This window comes from Cucurbita pepo, chromosome 12 (genome assembly GCF_057944985.1).
Source record: "Cucurbita pepo subsp. pepo isolate OVF chromosome 12, ASM5794498v1, whole genome shotgun sequence".
Lineage (NCBI taxonomy): Eukaryota > Viridiplantae > Streptophyta > Magnoliopsida > Cucurbitales > Cucurbitaceae > Cucurbita > Cucurbita pepo.
In genome coordinates, this window is record NC_141809.1 from 12,685,305 (window position 1) to 12,708,337 (window position 23,033).

The 23,033-nt window shown below is 33.5% G+C and overlaps 3 protein-coding genes across 5 annotated transcripts; 2 read left to right on the forward strand and 1 right to left on the reverse strand.

Moving 5' to 3' along the window:
- Window positions 1-5,436: 5,436 nt before the first annotated feature.
- Window positions 5,437-7,294, forward strand: IAA15 (indole-3-acetic acid inducible 15). The gene is made up of 3 exons (XM_023693420.2): window positions 5,437-5,856; window positions 6,043-6,136; window positions 6,984-7,294. Exons 1-3 carry the CDS (start codon window positions 5,484-5,486, stop codon window positions 7,066-7,068), a joined length of 552 nt encoding a protein of 183 aa, XP_023549188.2. The 5' UTR covers window positions 5,437-5,483; the 3' UTR covers window positions 7,069-7,294.
- Window positions 7,295-7,989: 695 nt separating this feature from the next.
- Window positions 7,990-12,073, reverse strand: LOC111807617 (P-loop containing nucleoside triphosphate hydrolases superfamily protein). Of its 2 annotated transcripts, none has more exons than XM_087129282.1 (12): window positions 11,635-12,073; window positions 10,307-10,692; window positions 10,022-10,101; window positions 9,881-9,932; window positions 9,760-9,801; window positions 9,617-9,695; window positions 9,507-9,544; window positions 9,348-9,416; window positions 9,193-9,267; window positions 8,522-8,638; window positions 8,388-8,438; window positions 7,990-8,292 (listed from the first exon to the last, which is right to left on the reverse strand). In XM_087129282.1, exons 1-12 carry the CDS (start codon window positions 11,843-11,845, stop codon window positions 8,149-8,151), a joined length of 1,344 nt encoding a protein of 447 aa, XP_086985408.1. In that variant the 5' UTR covers window positions 11,846-12,073; the 3' UTR covers window positions 7,990-8,148. The 2 variants fall into 2 exon arrangements, with proteins under 2 accessions (XP_086985408.1, XP_023549187.2); XM_023693419.2 differs by having other exon boundaries at window positions 9,507-9,538; window positions 11,635-12,072.
- Window positions 12,074-15,958: 3,885 nt separating this feature from the next.
- On the forward strand, window positions 15,959-21,816 carry CYCA2;4 (Cyclin A2;4). 2 transcript variants are annotated; one of them, XR_002816804.2, is made up of 12 exons: window positions 15,959-16,154; window positions 17,156-17,503; window positions 17,733-18,069; window positions 18,686-18,810; window positions 19,691-19,783; window positions 19,990-20,123; window positions 20,375-20,527; window positions 20,630-20,663; window positions 20,769-20,918; window positions 21,006-21,140; window positions 21,242-21,413; window positions 21,496-21,816. XR_002816804.2 is itself a non-coding variant. In XM_023691707.2 (11 exons), exons 2-11 carry the CDS (start codon window positions 17,207-17,209, stop codon window positions 21,293-21,295), a joined length of 1,512 nt encoding a protein of 503 aa, XP_023547475.2. In that variant the 5' UTR covers window positions 15,959-16,154; window positions 17,156-17,206; the 3' UTR covers window positions 21,296-21,816. The 2 variants fall into 2 exon arrangements, 1 of the variants encoding a protein (XP_023547475.2); XM_023691707.2 differs by having other exon boundaries at window positions 21,242-21,816.
- The last annotated feature ends 1,217 nt before the right edge of the window (window positions 21,817-23,033 follow it).

The following is a 23,033-nucleotide window of genomic DNA, read 5'->3' on the forward strand; positions in this document are numbered from 1 at the left end:
GAGAGCTATACATTTCTTTCCCTTTTTCCATATCCTCCATGCTTTATACATCATAAGATTCTACGTTTCCATTTCACTCATTGCGTTGTTATTCATAAACACCATTTATGGATATTTTTGCCATGGATTTAATGATCAACTTTGGGTGTATTTGCTCTTAGATTAGAATAGATTCTCCATGTCCACTTATTAAAGTTGCAAAGCAATAAAATTTTTGAAATTTTAAAATAAATAAAAAATAGAAATTCGATTAACTTTAATTACATTTAATTAAGAAAATATTAAAAAATATATTCATAAATAAATAATTAATAATGGTATTCAATGGGCTAATCTATTCAGCCTTCCAAGCTCCACCAAACTTTGATCCAATGGGTCGTGTGCTTGATTAATAAAGGTTAGTTCGACCCGGTCCAAGCTCAAACAGTATTTTAGGTCCGCTAGACTTGATCCATGTTTGGGTTTTCACTTTTTAGAGTCAGGTCGAATAAAGGTTGGCCCATACTAAAACAAAGGTTGGGCCATACTGAAACGAAGGTTGGCCCATAATGAAACTCAAGGTTGGCCCATAATGAAACTCAAGGTTGGCCCATAATGAAACTCAAGGTGGGCCCATACTCAAACGAAGTTCGGCCCATACTGAAACAAAGCCCATAATAAAACAAAGGTTGGCCCATACTCAAACGAAGTTTGGCCCATACTGTAACAAAGGTTGGCTCATGCTCAAACAAAGGTTGGTCCATACTTAAAACAAAGGTTGGCTCATATTCAAACAAAGGTTGGCCCATACTAAAACAAAAGTTGGCCCATAAGCAATGGTTAGCCCATACTGTCAAATATTGACCCATACTGAAATTATGTTTGGCCCATACTGAAACAAAGGTTGGCCCATACTAAAACAAGGTTGGCCCATAGTTTCAACCACATGGAAACACGTGGACCACTCCATGTTTGACCTGTTCTTTTTAACAGCATTACCGAATTTACCCTTTTTAGTCAAGAACCGTAATTTTAAATATTTAAATTCTTACTCCACCTAAAATAATTATATTATTTTCTATTAGTTTTCAATTTTCAAAACTAAATCATTAGTAATATTTAGCAATAAAATAATTTATAGTTACTACTTACAATATACCCCGAATGACTCAATTGTAAAAATTTCAAATTTAAATGTGCTTGCCGTAAACAATTTTAATTCAGTGGTCTCCTAAAAATATTTTCAAAAAGCGTATATCCGCAACATAGGCACATGTGACACTTGCATGTGTAATGTTTTACTTTTTTTCACAAAATCATGGATTCAACCGTCATGTCCCTTTTCAAAACAAATATGTTGTTATACTTTTTGAAGCTAAAGTATAATTAAGAGAGAGAATTTTTTCTTCTTTCTTGTATGTAACTCATTTCACGTGATTAATTGTACAAAAAGAGACTTTAACTATTTGTCGGGTATTTATCAAATACAATAATCCACAATATTTAAATGTTTCACGTTCTTGAAAAAAAAAATATATATACTTAAACCGTCGTATTATAACTACTAAAGGTAGATTCGAAAATCTGCATGTCCCGTAATAATTACTAGATACAAATACAAGACACACTCATTCGTATATTCAACGGTTCAAAACTGTTAGTCACGTTGTAATGACACCTCTCGATAAATTCTGTGAAGCCCGAGCACAAAATAAGAAGAAAGAAAGTGGGTGGTGGGTCCAATGATTTGAAGAGTGGTAGAGATTTGGTTGAGAGGCAAAATCAAAATAATATGGTCTAATTGTCTAAAGGGAAATGGGTTGGCGTGAAGAACCAAATTAGAGACAGCTCTATCACGTGTGCCTTTCTCTTAGGGATATGTCATTCCCTATTCCTTCTTTATTCCACTCTTCTTCTCTTGTCCATCTCCAACCAAACATATGTTCGCTTCCTCACAAACATCTTTCTAACCCATTCCTTAACATTCCAAGATCAAACTTACTTAAATCCACGACTTTTCACCCGCGTTTCTTCTTCCAAATCTTACGACTACGCTATGATCCTTCACATTTGATGTCGTCGTGTCGTGAGTTCATCATCTTACGACTACTATACTGTTCATTCTAGTCCGTATCGAGTTTTTATGTAGAACATACGTAAAAACATTTAGTCTTATGGGTCAAAGAACAGTTTCAGGTAGACAATTTCTATAGGGTGTAGGTCTCTCAAAAAGTATTTATTAGAGAGGGAAATGAGTACGGTCCCCGACAAGGGGTGGATTGTGAGATCCTATATCAGTTGGAGATCAATGGAACGAAGCATTCTTTATAAGGGTGTGGAAACCTCTCCCTAATAGATGGGTTTTAAAAATCTTGAGGGAAGCCCAAAAGTTTAAAAAAAAACCTAAATATGACAATATTTGCTAGTATTAGAGGCATGCAAAGGTATCATAGATCATCAGTGAATTTGGAATTGATTCTTCCCAAGTTGATGCTCGAGGGGTTAATGGGAATGGACTATAAATTAGTTAAAATCCAACTCGGTCCAATAATTCACGAAAGTTTAATCATGTGTTCTTAATATTGATTAATGTTTATTTAAGAATATGATAGGTGATAATGAGGAGTATCTTAGTTTTGGCATCAAATAATGTGTTATGGGTTAATTTTGACTATATGTTGTTATTTATCCCTACATATAACATGCTTTATTGACTATATATATATATATAACCATCCATGTGTATCACATTCAACCTTTTCTACTCTCCGAGCTCGTGTTTTAAATATACGAGAGTTAAACGGTTATTTTGTAAAGGTATGATCTGATAATTCAAATAATCTATACAATTTAAGCGGCTAGATTTTTCTTTTTCGGTTTGGGTTAGGTTGAATTTTTGGAGAATTGAAAATTTAGTTCAGTTCGTTGACAAAAAAAATAAAAATTCTCGGTTTTACCTGACCAACTTGAAATTTTGAATTGGTCTAAAAATTTGTCTCAACCCAACTTCGAGAAATGTTATAAATGATATTTGAGTTTTATAAAATTCTAATTAAGCTAAATTAATTTTTTTTAAAAAAAAAAAAAACCTTAAACTCTCCAAACTAGCATTAAAATGTTTATAGATAATCTATGACGTGTCAACATACGATTTTTGTCTATATATTGACGGTCGGTATTTTTGAACTTTTTTTTAGACACTAAAGCTAAATTTTTTAAAGTTGAAAGGTATTTTTGAAACAAAATATTAACCGTTCAAGCGTGTAGTTTTTTTTATTATTATTAATTCAGCCTTTAATTATTAACGTGAACAGTATGGAAGATAAGTAGTTCTTAAAAAAATTTAAAAAAAATTGAACCATCGGTGACCCAACTCAACCCAACTCGAAAATAGCGAGTTGGATTAGGTTTTAAATCCTATTTAATTCTTTTAACCAGCCGACCCGACCAATCCAACCAACCAGATCATCCGAATTTTCTAATTGGTTCAAAAAATTTCAAACTCAATCGAGATATATTACATATCCCAACTATTTTGGATATGCAAAACACAATCAATATATGTATCAAAGAGTATCTTATAGTCAGAGTTAGATACATTATTCACCTATCAAATTTGTAGCCTTAACAACTCCACATGATTTACCTTATACAAAATGGGACCCATCTATTTAAAAACGCTATCATACTAACCCTAACTAACTATATTTTCATTCACTGGATCTGTTTCCGGGTACCCTAAAAAAATGAACCTTTCCTCTCTCGAGCTATTTGCCATTTCGGGTTAAGAAAATGTGAAAGCGTCTCTCTCTATAAGAACAGTGCGTTCCAAGATGTGAAGTGAGATTTACTGACATTATTATTAAAAAAAAATTAAAATTAGGAATAATTAATATATAAATCAATACAAATATTTATTATATAAACCTTAACTTTTATTATATGATTTGATTGGAGACATAATTAGTGTCATCAATATTTTGGCACACCCAATTCTTCTTCATCATCAATTTGATTTTCTTTCCATCATGAATCCAAATTGTCCACAATAACGCGGAATCCAACGAATAAAAACTAAACATTTATTTGTCGGTAAGTTTTAGCTCGTACTCTCGTGGGCACGTTACTCCCAAAGTCACTGGTCTAATTGAAATCAACTAATTCATGTAGAATATGGAGCGGGTTTTGAGCTGATCACTTGACTCTATAGACTTCCTCTCCTATCTGCTTCATTACAAAGTCGATTATCGGGTCAAACCGTTAGGTCTCAACAAGGTTATCGACATAATTAAATTAAGTTTAGTTATTTTTCTACAAAAAATGTGTCGAATATTGTGTATATCATTGATTTTGTTACAATAATTAATCTAAGTGTATAGTATAGATTAAAAGATATAATGATGATTATGATTTATATTATAATTATTTTATTTTCTTATTTATTTATATATGAAATTAAAGATGTGGGATGGATGCACATGCTTCATACTTATTTCCAAAAGTATAGCTCCATGTGATCATTGTCTATTGGTATGTACTCATGAAATGTTCTTCAATTACTTTATATCAATAATAATAATAATAATTATTATTATTGGAATAAAATTAAATTAAATCTAATTTTGGTTGTTTCGTTTAATTATTTTTAATATCATAAAAATTATTAATTAAAATTATTTTAAAAGTGAAAACCATGATAAAAAAAAAATTGACAAAAGAATTTTTTAGAGAAATTAAATTTTTTAATTTTTATTTCTTATATAATTTTGGTTAAATTTTAAGTTTATAACCTTGGAAACATATTTAATTAAAATTTTGAATTATTTGAAATTTTTAAAATTTTCTAATAAGTCTTCCCCACAGTTATACGTTGTAAGTTGGTTGTTGTTGCCTTTTTGCTTGTATCACATATAACATCAATTTCAATCTCTCAAATCTTGCCTTCAAAACTCTCTTTCGAAATCTCTCTGTCCCCGTTTTCTAAAACTTTCTTCTTGAACCGGGGCCAGAGGCTCGAGCATACGTCGTTTAGCCGTAGGCGACGCAAGAACGAATTGGCTTAATTCACTTGTTGCTGGAAGGTGAGTATCGCACAATCCCAAGTCCGCTGCCATAAAAAATGCTTGTTTTTACCTCTGAATTTTATCGCTCCCTAAATTTTTTTTATTTTATATTTAGCGGATTCATAAATTTTAATAAAATAAATAATTTGTAGATTAAATTTGTAATTTTGAAAATTGACCCGAGACTAAATAAAGACGCGTTACAAAATTTCTTAAGAATATTTTATATAATAAAAAATAAAAACCCTAAACATAAATCCTGCATCCAACTTATTATGCCGGTCCTTAACGGTGTCTTAGGGAGCATCAAGACCCCACCTTTGTTCCTCGTCTCCTTAGTTGACCTGTCATTGTTCCCCACTTCCCTCTTCTATATATCCCTTTTCCCTTTTCATTTTCCCATTCTAAACACAAAAAAAAAAACACCCATTCTTCCATCAAATGGCAAACGAATCCCTCGGTCTCGAGATCACCGAGCTTCGCCTAGGTCTCCCTGGCAACAACGAAAAAAACGAGAAGAAACGAGCCTACGCAGATATCATCGATGAAGATGAGCCAACTAGGGCCGATGTCAGCCGAAAGAATAACACGACGAGTAAGGGACAGGTTGTGGGGTGGCCACCTGTGTGTTCTTATCGAAAAAAGAATAGCTTTGGAGAGAAAGAGTCGTTGCTTAAGAATGAGAATTCAAAAATGTACGTGAAGATTAGCATGGATGGAGCTCCATTTCTACGTAAACTTGACTTGGGTTCTCATGAAGGTTACTCGGATCTTGCTGTTGCTCTTGAGAAGCTCTTTGCTTGCTTTGGAACCGGTAAATTAATTTAACGCTCTATTTTCTTCCTCTTTTGTACACGTTTTTTTACTATTTGTAGAGTAACTTAATAAGTTAATGACTATTTGTAGAGTAACTTAATAAGTTAATATTGCATGGTAATTAAAAGTTTTTTCATCCTAGTTATATATAAATAACAGTAAGGGCATATTTGTAAAATGACAGGGAAGACATCAAAGCATGGAGAAAGTTCTGATTACGTTCCCATTTACGAGGACAAAGATGGAGACTGGATGCTCGTTGGAGACGTCCCATGGGAGTAAGTTTACTTTTTATCTTTTTAATCTCTAAATTTAATTTTTCTTTTTACTAAACTAAATTTTTATTTTTTCTAGTTTAATAAATCATGTAGGGTAAAATTTTAAATTAATAACTTACCATCGATGACGACTGTGTCTAAACCACTCTCATTTTCTAGGTCGTAAATTAAAAATGTCCATTTAACCCATAAATAAGGATTATATTTCCTATCCCACCTCAATCCTACTCAAATTTTAGAGTTGTCATCTTTTTTTTTATTATTATTATTATTATTATTAATAGGTATTTCTTTACTTAAAATAAATAAATATTTTTTTAGGGTTGAATATTATGTTATAATCGAAGATATTATCCATTAAATACTCTTTAAAATAAATATATTTTTTTAAAATTAATATATAAAAAAATAAATGAAGAATTTTGTGGACGTAGAGATTGAATAAAGGATGGGGAAAAGAACGGGAAAGCTTCTCCATCCCCGCTCCGGTAGAATATCTATATATATATATGTTAAATTACCGTTGATAACGGTGTTTTAAATTGAAATCTTCCGTCAAAGTCAATTTGATTTGATTGATACACTTCATTTATGAAGAGAGGTAGGGGATGGGCAAAATGGTCTTTTCAGGTCTCCCATTCCATTCATTAACGCGCACAACATGATACCGACACGAACCAAACCTTAATAATAATGTCAGCCAGATTACAAAGTTGTCCCTCACTGCATTTCTCCTTGCCCCCTGCCCGACACATCCCATTTATTTAAAATCATAATAATCCAATTTTATATTTGAGAAGAATTATTCCGTAATTAAATAATAATAATAATATTATTAATTTTTCAGGATGTTTATCGAATCGTGCAAGAGGCTGAGGATAATGAAGAGATCCGAGGCCAAAGGGTTCGGCCTGCAATTTAAAGATCTATGAGCATTGAGCAGAAGAAAATGGAAAGAAGATGAAGATGTCCTCTAAAAATGAAGGCATATTTTCGTTAATTTTTATATTTTTAATCTTTTGGTTAATTGTTATGACTTTATTTTGTTTAAAAATAGACATAAAAGTAATTCCTATAATTATTATAGGACCTCTTTATTAATTGTAAGTGTGCGATGCTATTTTAGGAGGGACATTTTATAGTAATATATAACTTATTTTACTTAATTTTATTTCGATACTCATTTTCCTTTTTCAATTAGGAAGTGCTCATATGACTCAATTTGACCAACCCAAACTACCCAACTCAAACCATAAGCGATGGGTTGGGTTAAATTTTTTTCGGTTTGAGCTGGGTTAAATTTTTAAAAAACTCAAAAATTCAGGTCAATTTACATGTTGACATTTTTTTAACCCAAAAATTCAGGTCAATTTACATGTTGACATTTTTTTAACCCAAAAATTCAGGTCAATTTACATGTTGACATTTTTTGGTTTGGTCAACCTGACCAATCCAAAAATAGTTTACAATCCAACTTAACTCTATCATACTTTTAAGATTACCCCGATTAAAAAAATTTGACATTTATTACCGACGTTAGTGATAAGCTGTGACTTGTAAATATTTGTTATTTAAAAGTGATGTGATTTTAATTATTATTTTCTAATTTTTTTCTTAGTTCATATAAAACTAATATTAGCCAATTATCCAAACAAATCCACCACATTGGGCCTAAGCCCAAACTTTTTGTCTATGGGATTGATAAGCCCATATTGACCTCAACTTGTAGACTTGAAGTCCCTAATAAAAGTTCGAATTGAAAAGTTCGAATTTTCAATTTTGTGTCTAATAAAAGTAATTTTTAAACATTTAACTACGTCCCTAATAAAAGTTCGAATTTTCAATTTTGTGTATAATAAAAGTTTGAATTTTTTTTTAAAGACTAAATTTGCAATTTATGGAACAAATCCAAAAGTAAGAGCTCGTACCTGTGTGGAAGTAGTAGGTAAGTGGTATCCACATAGGGGTGTAAAAAGGCAGTCAAAAGAGCATGTGAAAGCTGAGAAACCCACCTAATAACCAAGAATTGGATTCCTTTCTTCATCGATTTCAACCACAAGCAGCCTCTTTGGATCTGACCCACTTGGCCCTTCCGAGTATAACGTGGGAAGATAAGCCTTGTACGCCGGCAGATAACGTGAAACAAAATCTCTCACCTGAAAACAACCACCATCACAACTTACTCATCCATACAATCAACTACTTCATTACCATCTTACTATTGCAACTTTGATGTTTCGTTTCGGAGTACCTCTTCGTCGCTCATCCCCGGTTTTCCTGCCTCTCTCATTGCAATCTCTGCCTGCAAATTCATAACAATATGCAGTTCTTAAGGTTGCTGAAACCCAGTTGGTTGTATGGTAATAATGTGTTAACAAAGCTTACCTGCAGCCGCCAATTGTAAACACAACTGGGGTCGTTTATCTTGATCACGATCCACGCCTTTATGTACTTGTCCCAAGCGTTGTAGTACGCTTTCATGTTGTTGTTCACTGTCTCAAGCTGTCAAATTTGAATGTTCATTTGAGAGATTTTCTCATGTTTTGTTTTCCTTTGTTACTTTTTGAGTTTGAAGAGATACAATGGTATAGTATAAAATAGACCAGTTGAAATAGAAAAAGATGTTAATGATAGATTGACTATAATAGCCCAAGCCATAGTAGATATTGTCCTCTTTGGGCTTTCCCTCAAGGTTTTAAAATACGATTGGTAGGGAGACGTTTCCACACCCTTATAAGCAATGTCTTGTTCCCCTCTCCAACCGACGTGGGATCTCACAATCCACCCCCTTGGGGGCCAGCGTCCTCATTGGCACATCGCCCGGTGTCTGGCTCTAATACCATTTGTAACGGCTCAAGCCTACCGCTAGCAGATATTGTCATCTTTTGGGTTTCCCTTTCGGGCTTTCCCTCAAAGTTTTAAAACGCGTCTGGTAGGGAGAGGTTTCCACATTCTTATAAACAATGTTTCGCTCTCCTCAAATGACGTGGGATCTCACATTGACAAATGAGGGCAAGCTTGAAAATTAAGTTCTGGAAAGTTGAAAAGGGTATAACCTGTGGATCGACTGCTGTGACAGCTTCTGTCGAGAGCGGTTTGAAGCCAAGCATCCAGCCCTCAAACAAGACAACCTAAAGGTAACCAAATCAAAGTTTATGTAGCTAGGTGCAATAAAGTTTAAGTTCCTTCTTTGTTAAATTAAATATCTTACTGTTAGTGGTCCTTCAACCTCTGGCCAAGTAGAAGGATCAGCCCTGTCACCTCTTCCACTGAATGCAGACTGGTTTAAACAGAGGACATGGGGGGCTGAGAATCACAAGTGGCCGGAATTATATAGAAGCAAACCAAGAGGATGGCTATTTGCACTTACTTTATCATATCTGGGAATCTTCATCTTTAAACCTTCATTAAAAGAGAAATAAATTAGTAAACAATCAAAATAAGGGAAACAGAAGCAAAAGAAGTGAAGGAGATGCTGACCTTCCTTGGTCATCTTGTATAGAGCTGTGAGTGTTTCAACCGACAGTTCGAGATCGTGACTTCCAGCATTTCCACGAAACTAAAAATTGACGAAGTTATAACTAACGGAAGGAATATAAGAGGATGAGACCGAAAAAAGTTACCTCCAGAAGTGCATTTCCCGCATTGCTTTCCCTCAGTTGGGTCTACCATGTGACACTTAACTTATTAATAGTTCTGCAAACGGAAAGGAAATGCTAACAACATCATAGATGGCAAACCAACCTGCCCTTCAGCTGTGAGATAGAAGTCATCAATGGATAACATAGCAGACTTCCTGAGATAGAACTTCAGTCAGAAATTCAGTCACTGCTTCAGCAGATACTCAGCTCTCTTTATGGTAAATTTACTAGCATCGCAGCCTACCTGCCTGTTACTTCGAAAAGATAATTGAGAGCATACACGAGTGTCGTCTTGCCACAACCTTGCGGAGCGCTAAATCCTATCTACACAAGCACCAATAAGTGGTTTGAAGACAAGTAGTCAGAGGAATAAAGAAAATTTAGCTCTGATAGTAATAGCCAGCGTAATTAATAGGCCACGAGTAAAGAACGTCCATGAAAGCTTAGCCTCGTGCGAATCTTAATTCCTCAAAGCGGAAGAACATCAAATAATAATTATAAGCAGGTTTGCAATGAGATTAAAGCTTACCACTAAGGGAGGTATTTCTTCTTCTTCTTTAAATAAGGAATGGTGTTGAGATATTTGATCCTCACACCAAAAAAACACAGGTATATAGTAATGGTAAAATCTTGCTTTCTGGGGAATTGTGAGCTCCATTTCATTAACCTTGAACAATCGACAAAGATAAGAACCATAAGCCAGCCATTTATCTATGGCATCAGCTACATTTTGAGGGCTCATACCCAACTTTTCTATCAAGGGACCTGAGCATATGAATTCAAAAAGATCCTCCACAGTGGAAACTTGTGCTGGTTTCATGGGTAGTGCATAACAAACGGTGCCTTGATAACACTTGTCGGAGGCAGCAACACTGCGACCCGAGGAGTTATCTTGAATCCATGAACATCCATTGCCTAGAGTAAAAGGAAGAGATCAATGATTAAGAACGCAGCATACTATACAAGATATGGTAGAACAGCATTGGCCATCAAACAATAGAACTTCAGCTTTCTGAAACTACAAATAGAAGCTTCACTACAAATCTTGAAAAGTTCATTCATAAAATACAAGAATTAGCTCTCTGACTTAACTACAAATTACGAACTATTTATGTGAAATTGCACGTCGATAAAGGTGCGGAAACCTCTTCCTAGCATACGCGTTTTAAAACCGTGGGACTGACGGCGATAGCGGTGGGCTGGGACGGTTACAATTTATGATGCTTTTACTTATCATAAGTCTCATATAAGAATGTCCCTTAAACGGAAGGGAACAACGTTCCAAGCATGAATAGAATTACTTATCATAAGTCTCATATAAGAATGTCCCTTAAACGGAACCGAACAACGTTCCAAGCATGAATAGAACGATCTAAAAAGAATGCCTAATCTAGAGAGATTGTCATATCTCTATGATGAATGTATAACGAAGTTTGATGAGTACGAAGATAAAAGGAAAAAGGGATTACTCTATACGTTAGAAACCAAAAACATCCAAACACCAAGAATGAACAGAATCCATTTCTAGAACCAAATGATATTGCAGAAAAATAAAAACAACGTTTCATTCTTGCATCATGAAACCAAATTCCCAAGAACATGTCGCAACAATTTCCCTCCATATTCACAGAGAATATTGCACAGCCAAACGCATAAAAAAAACCTTCCTAAAAGTAGCACAGCATTCGAAATCGAAGAACACTTCATAACCTTCCTAACATTCGACAACCAATTACTCCTCACCATAATCAGAAACCATTCCAAGATGCCAAACAGAGGATATGACAGAACCAAATAGACAAAACCTGATAATCACCAATAGTATTCCATCAAAACTAAGTCGTGAGAAGAAAATACCTGATTTCGCCAAATCGGTCGCCAAATAACAGAGTCTAGAAATGGACTGATCGGTTTTACCCATCGCAAATGAAGAAGAAGAAGAAGAAGAAGAAACAGAGACATGATGGACGTGAGGGGAAGAGCGGAATTTATAAAAACCAACGCCATTACGATTGCTACAGAAAACAGAGGAAAGAATTGAAGTCTGAGATAGCAGCTGAGTTGCCATTCTTATCAATCGCTCACTGTGAGAGATTCGTAATCGATTATCATCTCCGAGTCTTCATGGTTCTGGTTCGTGGCCGGCTTTTACGCGCCAGAAATGAAGGAAGGTCGGAAGGAGAGAGAGAGAGAGAGATGAAAGCTGTGCGGATATGAATTGAGAATTTGAGATGACAATTCTCTTTCGTTCTCTGAGAAAAATTCAATTTTCTCTCTCTTTTTTTTGTTTTTTTTCAAAGACGAAGATCATATTCAACGAAACTCTGCGTCGGTTCCTTACGCCATATTATTTTTTTGTTTATTATATTTGTTTTATTTTAAAATGCAACCATTTTTTGTTTTAATTTTTTTTTTTCGGGTTGAGTTGAATTTTTTTTAAAATAAAAAATTCAATTCAATTTACGAGTCGATGTTTTTTCAATTTAATCAACTCGATCCATTCGAAAATAGGGTTATAACTCAATTCTCTATTTTTAAAAATTTAAAATATTTAACGTTTGTAACCCATGTTAGTAATGATTGTGACTTATAAATATTTGATATTTGAATTTTACTGAATTTTAGTTATTAACGTAGGATAAATATAATTTTTTTAAATAATAAAAAAATCAATCCCCACAATTCAACTCAACCCAACTCGAAAATAGAGCGTTGGATTGAGATAAATTGTGAACTCTATTTAGGTGACTCAGGTCATCAACCCAACTAACTCGAAATTTTCGATCAATCCAAAACATTTTCCCAATTCAACCCGTAAGTATTAAAGACTTATATATAATATTAAATTTCATGAAATAAATATAATATTAAAAATTTTAAAATTACAAAAAAAAAAAATAGACAATTTAATTCATAATATTGATCTAAAAATATCCCAAATAATAATAGACCACTTTCTTACCAATAAATAGATTTTAATTAATATTTTTATATGCTTCGAGGATAAGATTTTATTTAAATATAATGATCGACTTTCATTTATTCTTATTTTCATTTAAATTTTTAAATATCATATCCTAATTTCGACTCGTTCTTATTCACTTGACTTCTTCCATAAAAAATTTGCTACAATATTAGATGTAGTTCTTATGATCGGTGATATAACTATCGTCATCGAAGGTTCGGGCCTGCTCTTTGTGTTATGATTTTTGCTCATTTCAAAGTCAGATGTGGTTCTCGAGTCGCTGCATAATACTCGTATGACGATATAGTCGTTCGCGTAGATGCACGTGATATAGTGATTAGGGAATTCATGCAATGACAATGAACCTAGGGAGGATGTAGTTTGTTTGTTTTTTTGTGGTTATTATTATTTTTTTTATATAGATAAATATAAATGAAGGGAAGCTGAGTGCCATAAATTGTATGAGGGTGGTATGCGGTGGATATTAGAGGGTTCCATATCCAAATGCATTTATGGTTCATTTCTTTTAAATTAATTAAAGAAAAGCAAAAATAAATTATAATAAAATAATTATATAAAAAAAAAAAAGTTTATAATTATTACACTCTTACTTGAGTAGTGTTAGATGAATACGACTATCCATTGGTATGAGGGGAAGCCCAAAGCAAAGCCATGAGAGCTTATGCTCAAAGTGGACAATATCATACAATTATGGAGAGTTGTGATTCTTAACTTTGTATCAGAGTCATGCCCTGAACTTAATTGTGTCGATAGATTGATAAATCCTCAAATGTCGAACAAAGGACTCCAAAAGAAAAAGGAGTTGAGCCTCCTCGAAGGCATTGTAAAAAATGACTAAGACTCCAAAAGAAAAAATAGTCGAGCCTCGATTAAGGGAAAACGTAATTTGTTCGAGGGAAGGTGTTGGATGATGAAAGTCCCACGTCGATTAATTTAAGGAATGATCATGAGTTTATAATCAAGGAATACTATCCCCCATTGATCTGATGCCTTCTGGGAAGCCCAAAATAAGGCATGAGAGCTTATGCTCAAAGTGGACAATATCATATCATTACGTAGAGATGCGAAATATTAATTTTTAAATTTATTTAAATAAAAAAGATATCATTTTTAGTTTAAAGATTTTATTTATATGACCTCTAAAAAAGTATTATGTAGAGAAGCGAAAATATTAATTTTTAAATTTATTTAAATAAAAAAGATATCATTTTTAGTTTAAAGATTTTATTTATATGATCTCTAAAAATTTTAATTTTTTTTTAAATATGAATTTTATGATTAATAAATTTTAAATTTTAAATTTGTATTTTGTATTTTGTAGATGGAGAGATTTTAAAATTAAAAAATTAAAAAAAATTTAATTTTATCAAAATTTAATTAACAAATTAATAATTATTGATTATTTGGTGATTAATTTCGGTTAACTAGGAATATTTATGATTTATTATTAAGATAATCTAACCTCTAACTAGGTTTAATGTGCGTTTATGTGTTTGATTTGGTTTGGTTTAATTTGGTTGTCATGTAGTATACTTGCTATATTAATCATGCCACATTGCATAAATACATCAAAAATAATGTATTTTTGTTAACCATTTATTTAATGCATTCCATAAATAAGCATCATTTAATGAAAAAAGGTGTGCACTTGTGATCACACACGTGAATTCGTTGAACCCAAACGATTTCATTAATTGAAGAAATTAATGCATAATATGTGACGTCCGAGTTATTACTAGGATAAGATGATTAAGAAAAACTTAAAAAATTGAAAGTTACTGCCTATACTAACGTTACTAACAACGTGTGCCTTTTTAAAGTAATTTTATGCCGAATAATCTCCTAAAATTTTCTTAGGAAACAGAAGAGTGAGGACAAAACATGTTGAAAGGACAAGTGTTAGTTTGTGGGGGATAATTTTTATTCTTAAAAATAAGAAGCAAGTCGTGGGGGTAGGGGTGTGGAGATTTTTTTGACCTAACCCAAAAGTTCGGGTGGTTGTATCGGTAACCCAACCCAATTCAAAACTTTTCACAACCCAACTCAATCAAACTCTCTATTTTCGGGTTGGGTCCGAATTGAGTTGTCAAATTTTTTTAGTTTTATTTATCAATCATTTATAACTATTCAGATACCATTTTAAATAAAATATATTAAAAATTTATAAATAAACCCAAATCATTATATAATTATAAGTTTAATACAAAATAATAGAAACTATTAAAAATAATAAAAAGTAAAAAAAAAAAAAATAATAAATAAAATAAATTAAAAAGCCCATTAATATGAAACAATATTTAATATATTTTATATATTTTTATTTGGCTCGGGTCAATTCGAAGGTTTTGCTCACGAACTCAAAATCTAACCGATTCATTCAGTTCAGGTTTAGAAAAATGAATCAAACTCTACCCGAAATGCTAATCCAACCCAACCCAACCTTTATAGTTCGGGTTGGATTGGTCCAAGTTATCGGATTGAATGTATACCTAGAGGATATAAATGTATTTATTTGAGAAAAAAATAATATAAAATTGGAAACTATTTATAATTTTTTTTATTTTAAATAACGGAGAATAATCAGTAATTTTTTCAAAATTGGAAAAAGATAAAATTTTACCATTAACCAATAATTTTTCCCTAAATTAGTGGAATTAAACTAAAATTAAGAAACACAAAAAAGAAAAAAACAGGAATTAGGCGATTATGTTCAAAACCATAAAAAAAAATGAAATAAAAAAATAAAAACATGGCATGTGGCCAGACCTACGTAAGCTTGAAAAACCTTATCCAATAACAAGACAAAACAAATCTGACTCTGTTACGTGGCAAAATTAAATAGGTTGATAAAAAAATTTAAATTCTCGAAAAACAGAGGATAGGAGCTCAGGTTGACATTACAAAAGTAGCCTTTTGTTCGTTGGAAAGAAAGGGGTAATAAGGTAAATTTGGGGAATAAAAATTGAGAATCTGGACTCACGCGCGAGCTTACCGTAAGGTGATAATAAAAATTGAAGAGCTGACAGCTTCGAGTCCACGCAGTGTGTTGTTTTCACTTTTTTGGTCAAAACAGCAAACGCCATTAAGACACGATTATTCATTTAATAATATTATTAATAACTGTTTTTCCTTTTTATTTATTTTTTTTATTTATTTATGTTTTTAATTTTGTTCTTTTGAAATCTTTTCGTTTTTTTTTTTCCAGATTTTTTTTTTTTTTTGCCCTTCTCTATGTTTCAAATTTCGATTTCATCCCGCTCGCTCCCATTCCAACTTTACTCACCCACACCACACTGTCCTTTATCTCTCCGATATTCTTGTTTTGATTCAACCTTTTCGATCTTCATCTCGAGCTCCAATGGAGGTCTTGGAGCTTGGAAGATAGATTCAGGTTTATTTCTTGTCCGCTTCTTTTTTGATTTACGCGATTGTTTCGTCGTTGTGGATTAGGGCGGAGTGGAGTTTGATGTTCTTGAAGATTTGGGGATGGATTTTATGTGTTGGAATGGTGGGATTTGTGGGGGTTTTAGCTGGGCGATTTGGGCTTTTGATGATTGTGGAAATTTTGGAGAAAGAAGTGGAGGAGTTTAGGTTTGAATTGTTTCTTAAAAGACTGTGCAATAATGAAATGGACATTTGTAGTAATTTGGACGTAATGCAAGAATGTCAATTACACTACTGAAACTTGGATTTGGTGCAACACATTGTGTAGATCCTTTGATTTCCCCCTTTTTCTTCTGCTTTCTTGGTGGCCAAGCACCTTGGTTACTTGATACTTCTTTTCTTTATTGTTTTTTACTGGTAAACTACTTGGAAATCCATGTCTGTTCATCACATTCTCTTGAACTAATGCCAATCAGTTCTTTAAGCTGCTCAATGTTCTAAACTTATGATTGGCCACTCCATTGTTGATGAACATGGTGGAGTTACTACTAGGGGTAGTTTAGTAGATTTAGTACCTTTTGGCATTTCAAGAAGTGCAAGATGTTAGAAGCTCATATGGGATCTATTGATCTTTTAGATTGGTTAACCCGGCAACATTTACTTTGAATTCCTTTTGTTTCTGCCTATCTTTCTCATTTCTTTGTAAATGGCATTTGTTTCAACTGTGTGGTGAAGCTCAATGTAATTTCAATCATGGCTTTGGATTAATACTGCATATATGATAGATCTGCGATATGTGAAAAGCGTGCACTATTTTAATCAAACAGTTCACTTGAAATTTGCAACTACCATACTGTTTTTTTGATCCAAAATTTGAACATTCAAGGGTGTTTGTACCATGGAGCTTCACTATGTTTCTTGTATCCCATCAAATCTTTAAGACGTTGTTGTTTAAATGAAAATTGATGGTGTTAAGATCGCTAGTTGAGAGCTGTTCATCTACCGCAGGTTTTACTCTGATGCATTTGGATGATTTAATCTTCTTTGAGACCTTCAAATATGAGAAAAGAAGAAAATCTCATCCGGGAAAATATTGGAGAATTTCCTGGTAGAATTACACGTGCTCGAGCTGCTGCATTTAGTGCGTCAGGGCAGCTGCCTCCAAAAGTTCCTGCATATCAACAAGAGAGGCGGGCTGCACGAGCTAATTTGAAAAGAGCTGCTTCTGAAGAAAATAGCTGCCCTTCTATTGCTAAATCATCTCGGCCATGTAAGAGGAGGGCCGTGCTTCAGGATGTCAGCAATATTGGCTGTGAACCTTCGTACTCAAAATGTTATAATGCAGCTAAAATTGAGGTGAACGGGTTTTCTTACTCCATATTTGATTCTGGATCTCTATGAGCCTTACAGTAATCTTTCCATGACTTGGGACTAATAAAGTTTCTTCGAATTTATTTTCACGTCTTATGGGCTACTATTGTATCTAAAAATTTTCTCGTGCCTTGCTTTGAGGACGTTACAGACGGATATCTTGCCAAGTTATGCAGATTTGTGGTTCTGGAACTTACCTTTTTTCTTTTAACAGACCAATTGTTGCAAGCCAACAATCAGAAACCGTATCAATAAGTCAAAAGGAGCCTCATCAGTTGGTGTGGCTAACTCCAAGGTTCCTCTTGGTCTTAGAAACAAAGGAGCTTCATCAGTTGGTGTGGCGTACTCCAAGCCTCTTGATCTTAGAACACAAGGTGTACAAGCAAATGTGAAATCAAAAGCTAAATTGAAAGTTGAGCATTCAAGTAATTCTGAAGACCATGAGGAACATCATCGGGTCGGTGGTATAAAGGAAGAGGTCACAAGTGATTTTCAGGATGATAATTGGAGGTCTCAAAGTCCTTCAGAGTCCCAAAATTTTCAAAATAAAGGTACTTATTCTCAACTTTTTATTCTCTAAACTTTATCTCATTCATAACCCTCTGAAGGAGCAGGAAAAGAGAGAATTCAGCCTACTTTATGGTGTTAATCTCTTTTTAAAGACATTTCCCCTTATTCTTATTTTTATATATAACCTAGATGCATTTTACTAGATACTGAGCACTCTAAGCTGATAAAGTTGTAATTTGATTGCAATTTTTTTTATTACTACGGGAGGAAATTAATTACTTCGGTTTGCTTGAGGTGTCCATTCAATAAAACAAGGTCGGCTTTCCGCTTCAAAAACCATGTTAATTTTTTCTGTTTATAGAAGCCATGTTAGATAAAGTTTTGTGTTGGGAATACTAATAAGAATGCTGGTGTTTGAGCTTCTAGGAAACATCTGAAGCAATGTTTATTATCTGAAACAATGTTTATTCGAGAAACCAATAGTTCAAGGAACAGTATGTTCTAGAAAGTAAAAACAATTTGATTTCAAAGGATATTTTCTTTAAATGATAAGATAAATAAATTACTTCGAAATTCTTACTTTCAAGTTTTGATAGTGTTGTCACCTTCTAACATATAAACTGCTGACAACATATTTGTTGAAAATGGAAACAACAGAGAAAGTGTCGTTTATGGGGACTAGAAGCAACCTGAACATTACAGACATTGATTGTAATGACAGAGATACTCAACTGTGCACTGTCTATGCCAATGATATCCATAACAATTTACGCGTTGCTGAGGTATGTGATGTTGATTACTGTTCTTCTTATCTACTTTCTTTTTCTATTTTTCGTATGGCATTTTTGCTCATGGTCAGTGTGAATAAAGGGAAGAAAAGTGATATTGCACTTATAGAATTCACAATACAAGGAAGCTATATTTGTTTAGCATATATGTGATTATATTGATTAGGAAGGGCTTTAATAAGTTGGGATCCGAATAAGAACGCGAACACCAACTATTTTGTCGTATGTATTTCTCTATCGGATCAAGAGAATTTGCACTTCTGATGGATGCAAGCAATCAAAATGACTATCCTTGTGAAGGACATCTATCCATACGACTTTTTGTAATTATCTGCTTGGTTTTATTCGTGTGGACTGGAACCCTTATTGTAGTTAGCCATATGATTTTTTTTGTATGTCCTTGTTCAGTCGTTCTTATTTTTCAATGTAAGTTCGGTTTCTTATCTAAAGAAGAAGATACCCTGAAGTACTAAAGTTGCATGTGTTGAACAGTTGAAGCGTGTCACGTTTCCTGACATGGAATGGAACATTAAGATTCCCCAATTGCTTTCTTCAACTCACATAATCAACCTTAGATGTAACTTAAGCAGTTTGTTTGAAATGACAAACGCGTTTTTTTGTTCGGACTTCTGATATGTTTTCAATCAACTCATAATCCTTGTTCTAGGATGATGCAATCATCGCTTTTGCGCCTTTAGGATCTGAAAACTTTTGCTATATATTTAAGAAACCTGAATGTTCTTGGAATGTAGTATTGGTGTTAGGCTATATACTCTTTCAATTCCATGATAAATTGATTAAACTTGGTTCCACTTTTAAAATTTAACGTTAAAGATTATATTATCTTTAACTGATTGAATTTTCCTCTCTACAGCTAACCAGAAGACCGCGTCCCAATTTCATGGAAACAGTGCAGACTGATATTACCCAAAGCATGCGGGGTATATTGGTTGATTGGCTCGTTGAGGTTAGCGTTGCTTCATTAAGCCTTATTTACTTAATGAAATCATAGACTAATACTTGATTTCTTGGAGCTGTGGGATATCTCATAGTTCTTCCAAATTTCTTAAATTTTATCGAACTTATACCTCGAAAGAATGAAGTTGCACGAGCATTCATCTCGAAACAGATGCACAATTGTGAAATGGCTGATTCACAAATTTTTCGTTTTAGGTATCGGAGGAATACAAGTTAGTACCAGATACGCTCTACCTAACTGTATTTTTCATTGATTGGTATCTCTCCCAAAATTACATCGAGAGACAAAAGCTTCAACTGTTGGGTATCTCTTGCATGTTAATCGCCTCGTAAGTTTCTCAGATCTCGAGCATAGTCGTCTATGTACTTCATCCAAAAGTCTAAATTGTGTCTATGCCAAGTGATAAACCCCTGTACGCAACTATTGATGATATTAAGTGAACAAATTTGATGTCCTCATAACAAGTATCTTGCAAATACTATTTACTATGAGAACTCGAAAAAGCTCATCCAAATATGAGCTGTGCTATATTGATTTGAATATGAAGGAAGTAACACCAGTGGTCCTTGTGCCCTCCAGGAAGTATGAAGAAATTTGTGCTCCACGTGTTGAAGACTTTTGTTTCATCACTGACAGCACCTACACAAAAGAGGAGGTATTGAATATGGAAGGTCAAGTATTGAAGCATATGGGCTTTCAACTTTCTGCACCAACTGCAAAATCTTTCCTCAGGTATTTTTTGTTTGTGATGGGCTGCACAAGCAATGCAGTGCATATATAACTGTGTGTATAAAGGCTCGGTGTTCTTATCCGTGCATGTTTTTTTATTTTCAGGAGATACGTTCGAGCTGCACAAACGACATATAAGGTAACAATTAGGTGGTCGTACCGTACTACCTGATAGTTTTAGGAGCTTCCTTACTTATTGTCTTATACGCAAAGCTTATATTTCTCGACTTTCATTGGTATGCAGACCCCTAGTCTTGAACTCGAGTGCCTCGCCAACTATCTTGCCGAATTAACACTGGTTGACTACGGTTTCTTGAACTTTCTTCCCTCAGTTATAGCTGCATCAGCTGTATTTCTTTCGAAATGGACGTTGGATCAGTCGAGTCACCCATGGGTATGCATTTTCCCGTTGCTTATTCTTTTCATTCATGTAGTTCTAAAATCCTTGCCAGACTTGTTAAATTCATTCTCTTTCTGACAGAATTCAACACTGGAATACTATACCTCATATAAAGCATCAGATCTGAAAAAAACTGTTCTTGCTTTACAAGATTTACAGTTGAACACCAATGGTTGTCCTCTTAGCTCGATTCGCGTCAAGTATCGACAAGAAAAGGTAAATGAGTACACACTATAATAAGTCCATAAGAAGCCATAATATGTTTGTTAACTTGGATTTGCTGTGTGTTTTCTCACGAACTGTCGTCTCGATAACAGTTCAAAGGCGTCGCAACTTTGTCTTCCCCGAAATTACTCGATACACTATTCTGAACCACGTGCTAGACGAAGGCCAACCATCCACAATTTGCCAACAGTTACCATATATACTTGATATAGAAGCTTGAGATACTCTTTCTTTGTTATTAACTCGACATGTTTAAAGCCTGAGGTCTAATGTTAATCCTTACCCTTTCCCATTAACATTCTTTTTCTCTTACATTTTTTGTTTTTTGAAGCTTTTCTGTTTATAGTTTTGTGACTTTGGTCATGCTCCTCCCCAATTGATATCGTGGCGGGCGGAGATAGGCTGTTGAATATATACATTCACAGAAGGAAGCTTTGTCTGTAAGACCATGTAGAATTGCCACCCAAGATTTTCTTTTATGTATTTACTGCTAATTTTGTTGACAAAGTTCTTAATGAATTCTATTACACACCAGACTTTGTCTCATTGTTTTGCTCCTTCTATGCTTAGTTTGTCAAGTTTTGGCACAAGTTTGGGCATTGTATTGACGTGGATATAATAAATTGATGATATGATGTTCTTTACACTTCAAATTGTTGCTCAGCTACTGATGTTTCTTGAGGAATATATATTGATTCTTGTATTGAGTGATATTTTGAAAATAGAAAGTAATAATCTACGTGGACATCATGTCCTGCCACCTCAGCAAGTTGAACCAAGACACTTGCTCTGACCAGATCGAGCCAATGAGATTATCTCCACCTAGCTTTGCCAGCTCTAGATGATGATGCTTCTTGGTTGGATATTCGATGATAGCTGCTGATTTATAGCTATAATAGCTTATTTACCATAAGTGAGTAGAGATATATATGGTAGATAACTAGGATAGATATATATTGTAGATCTGATACCAATATATATCTCCCGGTATGCTTTGAGGACGTTCTACCTACTCTATATCCTCTAATCAATATAAATCTTTAGCTTCCTTTTTTTTTTGTTCATCTAAATCGAGTGTACATTGTTGTGCGATCCTAACACATGACATTTGCTCACTTTGGAAGTACTAGCTTGACATCCACTTGGGGGTGAGACTGTCGTTTGGTCCGGTCCGACTAAGAGTGTATATAAGGTTGAGTTGAAAAAATCTTTTGGTCCGACTAAGAGTGTATATAAGGTTGAGTTGAAAAAATCTTTTAGTCCGACTAAGAGTGTATATGAGGTTGAGTTGAGAATCTCTTTTGGACCTGTTAAATAGAGATCACTCTATTTTTTTACTCAAGTTTTCCGATTGTTTTTTTTAATAAGGAATAAGGAATATGAATAACTTCAATCAATTATTCGAGAAAATATTATATTATTAAATAAATAACCGATATTACGAAAAATAACCAACTTAACAATAAAGGGAAATTATCAAAAGTTTTCTATATTATTGAAACTTAATTATCAATTAAATCCAAGATTTTCTTCATCATGAGAGTATTTTCTGAAATAATTTAAAATTTTGAACTTTAAAAAATGTTTATAATTTAATTATATATATATAAAAGAAGGAAACACATAAAAGAACTAAAAGAATAAATTTAAAATCCGTATACCAAAAAGAATCAGTACTGAGTACTTAGAATACTTTTTTTTTTTTTTTTTTTTTTTTTTTTATAGAAATGTTTTAAAAAATAAATGGAAAAAATGAGATGAATGGTCCATTCTGGGTTCCATGAATTTATCAAAGTGAGCGCAGAGATGGATCGATGCGAGGAGACAAGAGTAGCAGTACTCCTTGTCATCTCTCAGACACTGACAAAGAAAAAGAGAAAAAAG

Coding starts and splice junctions, on each gene's coding strand:
- IAA15 (XM_023693420.2), top strand. CDS start 5,484: ATGGCAAACGAATCCCTCGGTCTCGAGATCACCGAGCTTCGCCTAGGT. Junction 5,857..6,042: donor CTTTGCTTGCTTTGGAACCG/GTAAATTAATTT, acceptor GTAAAATGACAG/GGAAGACATCAAAGCATGGA. Junction 6,137..6,983: donor GTTGGAGACGTCCCATGGGA/GTAAGTTTACTT, acceptor TTAATTTTTCAG/GATGTTTATCGAATCGTGCA.
- LOC111807617 (XM_087129282.1), bottom strand. CDS start 11,845: ATGGCAACTCAGCTGCTATCTCAGACTTCAATTCTTTCCTCTGTTTTC. Junction 9,933..10,021: donor CTTTTCGAAGTAACAGGCAG/GTAGGCTGCGAT, acceptor GTTCTATCTCAG/GAAGTCTGCTATGTTATCCA. Junction 9,696..9,759: donor CGGGAAATGCACTTCTGGAG/GTAACTTTTTTC, acceptor GTCAATTTTTAG/TTTCGTGGAAATGCTGGAAG.